General features: G+C 35.0%; 1 protein-coding gene across 4 annotated transcripts in view; it reads right to left on the reverse strand.

The window, feature by feature from the left end:
• Nucleotides 1–9,391, reverse strand: part of LOC123847624 (UDP-glucuronosyltransferase 2A1) — a 58,025-nt gene extending 48,634 nt beyond the window's left edge. For 2 of the 4 annotated variants that reach the window (XM_045879447.2, XM_045879446.2), the window contains exon 1: nucleotides 8,674–9,391. In XM_045879447.2, coding sequence (XP_045735403.1) covers nucleotides 8,674–9,391 — 718 coding nt within the window. Of the gene's footprint in view, nucleotides 1–8,671 lie in introns of all 4 variants that reach the window. The other 2 variants (XM_045879443.2, XM_045879442.2) reach the window with 1 other exon arrangement.
• Nucleotides 9,392–9,817: the final 426 nt, after the last annotated feature.

Genomic DNA, 9,817 nt, shown 5'->3' on the forward strand with positions numbered 1-9,817 from the left:
AATTCAAACATTTTAAGAAGATAAAAAATAAATTATGTTTGGGGATATATATATGTAGGTATAATCATAGATTTAAATTTCCATCAATGGGAAAAAATAATAACTCCTGACAAATATTCCAAATGACAAAAATGAAGTTCAGTGATTTAAAATGATCACATGTTTACTTGCTTCATGAGTTCACTAATAGCTTTTCTGAATAAGAAGTGAGTAAGAGCATAGTGGGGTTGGCATTCTGGAGAAAGCATGAGTTCAGTTTGGCCAACTCCATCATTTTATATGTAAGAACACAGATCGAGAAAGTTTTAAATAATCTCAAAGTTGTATTACTAGTAAGTGGCAGATGAGATGAATGCCTAAGTATTCCAGTTCCCAGCCCAATGTTCTTTCTTCTTTCTTCTATTTTTTAAAATGTGAGATACAGTTTATAACAGCAAAAATTAGAAAACCACTACATTTTATAATTATGACTATTTGATAATATGACATCTCAAACATAATTAAAGAGCCCAGAAAATAATATTTTTAAATATGTCTATGAAACATCAATATATGAGTAGCATGGGTGAAAAATAAGTCAGCCAGAGAAAGTTTGCACCAATTAGAATATTGTCCTTATACTATGAATCAAGTTCTCATTCTTACTCTGCTTGCTTTGAAAGGAAGTACTCCAAATGGTAATAAAATAGATATAAAGTTCTCAGAATCATATTTAATAAGATTTGTGTTGTTAAAAAGAGAGGCACAGGCCCAAATGAAGTCTTGTTAATGCCCCACGTCAGTAAACCAAGACTTAATCTAACTGCACCCCACTCTCCCCCAGGCATGTAACCTTTAACCTGCCAACTGGAATTTCCTGGTCAAACACTAGGAGGTAATCTGCTGACTTTTCTCTTCCCCTTAGGAAGGAAACTTTGCCTAAAACATTGCATTCTTTGCTAGTAATTCCCTTCAATCCACACTGTTTAAACCTTTCTTTTCTACAGCTCTACAGAGTTCCCCTCTACTTGCTAGATGAGATGTGTCCTATCTCTGAACCATTTAATAAAGCCAATTAGATATTCAAATTCACTCAGTTGAATTTGTGTTGTTTAACAGTGTATATAACACTTGCTTGAGAATGTGTAGTTCATCTGTATAAAATTAAATTAAGATTAAAGTTCTTTAAAATATGCATAATGCTATTAGTTTGAATTGAGAATCCTTGAAACAATATTTTTGTATGCAAGTTCTTTCTTACAATTTTTCCCCCAACTACATACCCTGAATTAAAGGTCTCCCTTCCTGTGAGCATTTCAATGAATGGCTAGAATTTAATTGTGCTAATCCATTTCTCATTGTTTCTTGGATTGGAGGTGGTCCCAAAGGCCATAAAGATGTCCCAAAGATGGCTTGGAAACCATCTTTCATACTATTTTTAAAAACTGAGTAATCAACTCCTTAGTAACCTTAGAGTTTTAACTTCACATTAGAGCTTCAACTTTTTTTTTAGTTCCTTGAATTCATTTAGTTAATGCATTCTTGAAAGCTTAAAATTCGATGTACTTTTTCTTCCCCTTTGTTTTATTGTATATAAACTGAGTATCTTTCTAGAACTTTTCTTTTAGCTCAGGGTCTCGCATCAAATGCGTCACCACTTTCTTCATTGTAACCTCAGGTGAGTTACTCACCCTCCTCATTACAAAATGGTGGAGAATCCTGGTGCTTATTTCTTATAGTTGTGAGGACTGAATGAAAAAAATGCGTGCACATTATTCGGAACAGCATCCACGCTCAATAAATGTTAGCTATATTTGATAACGTAGGGAGAGAATCTTACTTTAAAAACTACCAGTTTAACCAGATCTCATCACCTAGACCCACGTCTTCCACTTCCCAGATAATGGTCCTCTGGAGTGTCTGAGCTTTGGGGCAGGTCTTCCCAAACACCACAAGTTCCTTTACAGGTGTCAGTCATGCTCAGTCTTGAGGCACATCACGAATGATATGTTACTAACAATATATTCAGTACCAGAGTTCACAAGTGACTTATTTTAAGGAGTACACACATAGAAAACTCAAGATTATATCCATAAAAATGATCATCTCCATTCCCTTTCATTGAGTGGGAGCAAAGAGTGACAGTGCCCTTGAAATTGTGCATGTCCCATAGCAAATTCCATCTTGGATGTCTTGCTTATGGCTGTCATTCCATTCATGGGTCATTATGAAAAAGGGGATGCTAATAGAAGTCATTTGAAAGATTCTAACCAAACAAAATTAATTTACATTAAAAAATAGAGGAAGAAAGGAGGAAGAAAGGATAGAGGGAAGCAAGAAAAAGACTGGGAAGAAAGAGAGGAAAAAAAAAAGTTCCAAACCAACATGTAGTACTCTTCAGGGAAAGAACCCTGATACATTTTTCTCTCCTTTAAAATGACTATTGGAAATCAAGCACTTTGGAGATATACACGCTCACATTTGTTACATTTCTAACACTTCATTTTACATTAATTACCTGTGCTCGGTGTTTAGTTCATGTAAAGATCTGAATATTATAGTCATAATTTTTTTTGAAGATCTGTTGTTTTTTCTATTATACTTACAGGAAAGTCTGCTGTTATAGATGGCATTAGTTCTTAGAGATTAATCACCTAATTATTCATGTATAATAATACATTATGTATTCATATAAATCTAACATATAAAGATTATTCACACAAAAAAGCTATTTGTTTCTATACAGGCCGAAAGGTATAACTGTTGGTAGCAATAGGTAATGTTTATGGATTATAAATATTTTTACTGGCATTAAAATGCTACATTATTTTTTTCTTAAACATTCCCCCAATTTTGGTGGGGTTTTTTGTTGTTAATACGTACATAAAAACAAAATTTACCTGGCTCAACTTTAAATAAATACATTTGAAATCTGTAGAAGCCTTTTCTTTCAGTTAAACATGGCATTTTAAGTTCTCTTAGGACCAGATACCTATCCTCAGGCAACTTGCGCAGGCAACAGTCATATGGAAACCTTTGCCTAAAGAAACAGCAAGTTACCTAGTGATAACATAAGCCAATTAAACTCCAGTTAGCAAACTTAATATAAATAAGAAATAGAACAGCAGACTTCATAAGCTAAATCCACTGAAAGGAAGAGGAAAAGTACTGGAGTAAGTTTAAACTTAAAATATTCTGAATAATTGATAGATTTGCACCTGAAGTTTTAAAAACAGAGAAATTTTTTCTAGCAGTTTTGGTGTCAGACTTTCATTTGAAAACTATTTTCTCCTACTAGTCACTATATAATTTTTTTTAGCAACTGATATTTCTCAGCCGCAATAATCTCATCTGTGATAGTAGTTTTTTCTTCACAAATACACTGCAAAGATTAAGAGATATAACATGTGAAAGACTTATTATAGTGTCTAGTACACAGGAAGAAATCAACAAATATTAACTATTATTGCTATCATGATTTTGAACCATGAGTTTGAACCAAATACCCATATGCTGAAATAAAAGAAGTTATTTAAACATTATAATATCTGACCTAGCAATTAGCAGAGATTAAGGACTCACTCTGAGGTTATTGCATTCCACTGCAGAGCAGAAAAGTAATCTTACAGAAAGATGTCCCATTTATTTACTCAGGTGTGATAATTTGAGACCTGTGGATATGGGCTCATTGCAATGACTTTGTTTAGAGCACTTAAATTAAAGTAAAAAAAAAAATCAAATTACACATTGGAAAGAAGTGATTTTTATAAGTCAGTTCCATTTATCATTCCCATTTGTCATTCTACATGTACAAAGGCTTGCACAAAAATGAATTACTCTGTCATTTAAGTACTTTTATTTCTTACCTGGTCTTTTGAATATGAGTGTTCATGTCCCTGGACATCAATAAGAATATCGTTCATAAAGACAAACTTAAATAGTCATTTTAAGTCAAAAGAGTGTAATTTGATTAGAAACATGATAGTATCAAAATCAGAGGATAAGAACATTTTTATAAATCTTCATTACATTCCCACGAACAAATTGTTAAGAAAGATTAGTTTCACGCCTTATGACTGGGAAAATTGTGTGGTTTTATTACCAGTATTCACTTACAAGCACAATACAATGGAATACGTGATTCCGAGACTGCCAGCATGAGGAAAGTTTATCTGGCTAATAATCTCACCAATATGAATAAGAAGCATTGTGATCATAATTGTTATTCCAAGACTGAGAACAAGTCGTTGATAAAAACATAAGTAATGAGATAAAAACGTAAACCTATATCGTGACTAAGGTACTATGTACACACTCCTCTATTTCATTAACTGAGATTCTGCACATATTCAGATGTGTTTGTTTACTACATGCATGAGCAGATTAAAGAGATTTTGCAGATCCTGACAGCTTGGTTGCCTCATAAAATTGCCATTTCTTCATCCTTTTTCTTCATTTTTTTTAAGATTTTATTTATTTATTTGACACAGAGAGAGAGAAAGCACAAGTAGGCAGAGAGGCAGGCAGAGGGAGAGGGAGAAGCAGGCTCTCCCCTGAGCAGGGAGCCCGACATGGGGCTCGATCCCAGGACTCTGGGATCATGACCTGAGCCAAAGGCAGCTGCTTAACCGACTGAGCCACCCAGGTGCCCCCTTTTTTCTTCATTTTTAAAGATCCAGTTTTAGCCCTACAATATTGACCATTCACTTCTATCTTCATAGGGTAGTTTATAATCAACATAGTAGATATGCTTATTTTCTCTGAATAACAGAATAGCTCAGTTTTCATTTATATCCCAGGAGACAAACATCTATTTTTGAATTTGGGGACAACTATTTAGCATACCCAGAGGAGATGATGAACCAATTGTAATTAACGCTTCTCTTAACAATCCTTGCCAAAGAACCTACACTTATATGGTCAATTAATTCATTACGAAGAAGCTGAGAACACACAATGGGGAAAGGACAGCCTCTTTAATAAGTGGAAAACTGGGCAGCTACATGCAGAAGAATGAAACTGGATCACTTTCTTACACCATACACAAAAACTAACTGAAAATGATTTAAAGACTTGATCAATAAGACCTGAAACCATAAGACTCCTAGAATAAAATATAGGTGGTCAGCTCCTTGACATCAGTCTTGGCCATGATTTTTTTGATTTGACACCAAAGGTAACAAAAGAAAATTAAACAAGTGCAACTACATGAAACTAAAAAGCTTCTGCACTGCAAAGGAAACCATCAACAAATGAAAAAACAACTTACCTAATGCGAGAAAATATTTGCAAACCAGACATCTTATAAGAGATTAATATCCAAAATATATAAAAACTCATATATCTCAATAGCAAAAAAAAAAAATGGCTAGAGGACATGAATAGATATTTTTCCAAAGAAAACATACAAATGGCCAACAGGTACATGAATAGGGGCTCAACATCACTCATCATCAGGGAAATGCAAATCAAAACCACAATGAGATATCATCTCATACCTGTTATTTATTGATTGATTTTTTAAGTTTTTATTTAAATTCTAGTTAGTTAACATACAATGTAATATTGGTTTCAGGAGTAGAGTTTAGTGATTCATCACTTACATATAACACAGTGCTCATCACAAGTGCCCTCCTTAATACCCATCACCCATTTAGCCCATCCTTTCCCTGCCTCCTCTCCAACAACCCTTAGTTTGTACTCTGTAGTTAAGATTCTCTTATGGGTTGCTTCCTTCTCTTTTTTTCCCTTTGCCTATGTTCATCTGTTTTGTTTCTTAAATTCCACATATGAGTGAAATCATATGGTATTTGTCTTTCTCTGACTGACTTATTTCGCTTACCGTAATACACTCCAGCTCCATCCACGTTGCTGCAAATGGCAAGATTCCATTCTTTTTGGTGGCTGAGTAATATATATATATATCGTGTCAGTGGACATTTGGGCTCTTTCCATAATTTAGCTATTGTTGGTAATGCTGCTAAAAACATCAGAGTACATGTGACCCTTTGAATCAGTATTTTTGAATCCTTTGGGTAAATACCTAGTAGCGCATTTGCTGGGTCATAGGGTAATTCTATTTTTAACATTTTGAGGAAATCCATACTGTTTTCCAGAGTGGCTGTAGGTTTGCATTCCCACCAACAGTGTAAGAAAGTTCCCCGTTCTCTGCATCCTCGCCAACATCTATTGTTTCCTGTGTTGTTAATCACCTCACACCTATTAGAATGGTTATTATCAAAAAGACAAGGTATAGCAAGTGTTGGCAAGGATGTAGAAAAAAGGGAACGCTGGTGCACTATTGATGGGAGTATAAATCGGTACAGTCACTATGGAAAACAGTATAGAGATTCCTAAAAAAATTAAAAATAGAACTACCATATGATCCAGTAATTCTACTTCTAGGAAACAAAATCACTATTTCTAAGAGATAGCTACATCCCCATGTTCATTACAGCATTATTTACAATAGCCGAGGCATGGAAACCATGTAGGTATCCACTGGTGGATGAATAAATAAAGAAGCTCTGGCATATATATCTACAGTGGAATATCATTTAGCCATAAAAAGAGAATCCTGCTATTTCTGCTAATGTGGATGGACCCTGAGGGCATTATGCTAAGGGAAATAGTCAGAGAAAGACAAACACTGTATAATCTCATTTATATGTGGGATATATATATATATAAAAAAAACCCACCCCAACTCATAGATACAGAGAACAGATTGGTGGTTGCTAAAGGTGGGGGATAGGTATGGAGGAAATGGGTGAAGAGGGTCAAAGGCACAAACTTCCAGTTACAAAATAAATAAATACTGGGGATATAATATATAGCTTGGTGACTACAGTTAATACTGTATTGTATATTCGAAAGTTGCTAAAAGGGTAGCTCATAAAGATTCTCACCACAGAAAACATAATTTAACTATGTATGGTCACAAGTGTTAACTAGACTCACTGTGGTGATCATTTTTTGAATATATACATACATAGAATCATTATGTTTTACACCTGAAGCTAATATGTTATATATCAATTATACCCCCCAAAAAAGAAACCATCTTAATCTCTTCCTCATGCCTCTTAACATGACTTAACCAATTAGCCATTAGCTTTTATTAGTTTCACATGATAAACAGCTAACACAAATTGAATGGTTTCTAGCTCCTAGACACTATTGTAAAATCCTTTTCTATGTTAATTAATTTAGTCCTTACAATAGCTCTGTTAGAGATTGTGTGAATAAGTGCAGGTGTAAAGAGAATTAATTACTTCACCATGGTCACACACTTGTAAGTGGAAATTGTTTATCAAGAGCCTACACTCCTAATTGCCTTACGACGTAGTCTCATCTGCATTATTGTTTTCCATTTATAAGCTACTTCACTAGTACATGCTCTTACCACATCTTTCCTGGAGTTATGCAGAAGCTTATAGTCTAACATCTTTTCACTCTAGGTCCACATCTGTCCAGATATTTTATGTAAGATGCAATCTAGTCATAATACAGCCCTTTAAACTGTTCTCAGTTATTTAGTAGACAAAACCCAAAATGCTTAGCATGACATACAAGAGACTTTGAAAATATTTATTTAAATTAATTCATTTTTGCAATCCTGACATCTCCATGTTTCTTTCTCACGCCTCCCCCCCTTACCCTGTGACCTTCATAAATAATCATCAGTAATACCCAGCACACATATGCTACTTTCAGATTTCATAACATTGGACATAGTTTCTTTTCCCACACTTGTTTTGCAGGAAAATTCATATTAACTGTTTAAATTTTTTTCTGTGTATCACCTCAACTCTAGTTTCTCAGAATGTCACTCTCTCCTGTTACATACTGCCCATCTCCTTTATACTATCTTTGTTCTTTATACATATTTTCATTACCCACGTTGTTCATACTGCAAGTATTCACTTTCTTGTATGACTTCTCTGCTTGACTGAAATTCTTGAAGCCAGGAACTTGATCTTAGTCCTTGTTGTAAACTCCCTACCTGGGGGGAGGGGGGGGTGGCTAGTAAACAGTAGGAAATATATGAACAATGATCAGAGATTGTCCATACGCATGTATGTTTTTAAACACACACACACACACACACAAATGCCTATATTAGTAATGGACTTATAGGAAACTTAATCTCTTCCAGTTTTCTCTACTTACCACTGAAATTTCTTTCTTTTTTTTTTTTTTTAAAGATTTTTTATTTATTTACTTGAGACAGAGAGAATGAGATACATAGAGCATGAGAGGGAGGAGGGTCAGAGGGAGAAGCAGACTCCCCGCCGAGCAGGGAGCCCGATGCGGGACTCGATCCCGGGACTCCAGGATCATGACCTGAGCCGAAGGCAGTCGCTTAACCAACTGAGCCACCCAGGCGCCCACCACTGAAATTTCTAGGCAATTTCTATTGTCAATGCAATATCTAAATGGGAATTCAGTCCTGATTTTAAACTCTTGCTACATGTTATCCATAAAAGAACTTAGCTGGTATCTTTGAGTCCATAAAATTAGAAAACAACACACTATAGTTACAAAGCATATTTTTTTAATCTTCCTTCCTGCTCTCAAATGATACTAATAGATAGTTATCAATATGTAGGATTGAAAAATAACAGCTACAGGGAAATAAAGAGGTGATACAAAACTCTGTTCAAATTCAGATATTAAAAAAAAATTACATACCCAAAGCTTCACTATAGTAGGAATCCCATGATTTCCAAAGAGTGTCAAACATGTAGTCCTGCAGATGGTAGGAGATGAAATTTCTTACTCTGTCAGTGAAAGACATCTGGTCGGTGAGTTCTGATAATATAGCAGGAACATAGGAAGGAGGGAATGGTACCTTCCCACAATGCTTTTCCACTGTTGAAGCTGGAGAAAACCTCAAGGAGTACATAAATGGAATTCCCAATTTTAAAGCTACTATATCACCACAAGGAAATACTGGATCTGATATCAGGATGTCAAATTTGCTTTTCTTCAGCTTGTCCATCAGCTTTTGGTTTTTGAGAACACCATCACAGATTTCTCTAGACAGTATGTGAAAGTTCTTGATGACTCTGGCTATCTCCTGATAGAATCTCCAAATGGTTGAAGGAGATGGCCTATTTTCCATCCATGTCAAAACAAAGTCCTTGATGACTCCTTCTATTCTTTCTTTGCCAAAGGGCACCTTATATATTTCAAATATTAGAGATGGGTTAGAGGTCGGCGAGATGAAAAGTGCACCAGAGGCAACTAAGACAGTCACGTTATGCTCCTTTTTAATCAACTCATCTATAAGTATCTTAATGTTCAGCCAATGACTCCCTTCCATTGGCCAAATCAGAACATTCCCACCAAGAGTGATTCCTAAAAGACTAATCGTAAGAGATAACAGCAGAATGTTCTTGTTTAACATGATGTAGCTTGATGTAGAAGACTTGATGAGATGTGACATAAATGAATTTCTCTGCTTTTTGAGCAAAAAGGAAAGGCAAATTATTTTTCAGTTTTGATTCAAAACAATTGATACCCTTAAGAGTCTTCCCTTGACCAAATGATACTACTCATGGTAGCACAATATTTTATGATAATTACAGGCTTGGGGTAACATGTGTCTTACTTCTCAACCTGTTCCTTTAGCTGGGTTATGATTCTTACTCTCTGATCATTTTCTTAAACTTGATCCTTCAAACCTTTCATTACATCTCATAATTGTGAAATTCTTACTATTAAATTCCATGAAGCCACTATATATCTCAACTCTACACTCAGGCCTGGGTACTGAAATATCAAATTGGGTCAGAACTTACTCAGAAATGTAGACATGCCAAGGCTATAAATT

Source organism: Mirounga angustirostris, unplaced genomic scaffold (assembly GCF_029215605.1).
Source record: "Mirounga angustirostris isolate CCGP_5_RB_7025 unplaced genomic scaffold, mMirAng1.0.hap1 SCAF_2, whole genome shotgun sequence".
In the NCBI taxonomy this organism is placed as follows: domain Eukaryota; kingdom Metazoa; phylum Chordata; class Mammalia; order Carnivora; family Phocidae; genus Mirounga; species Mirounga angustirostris.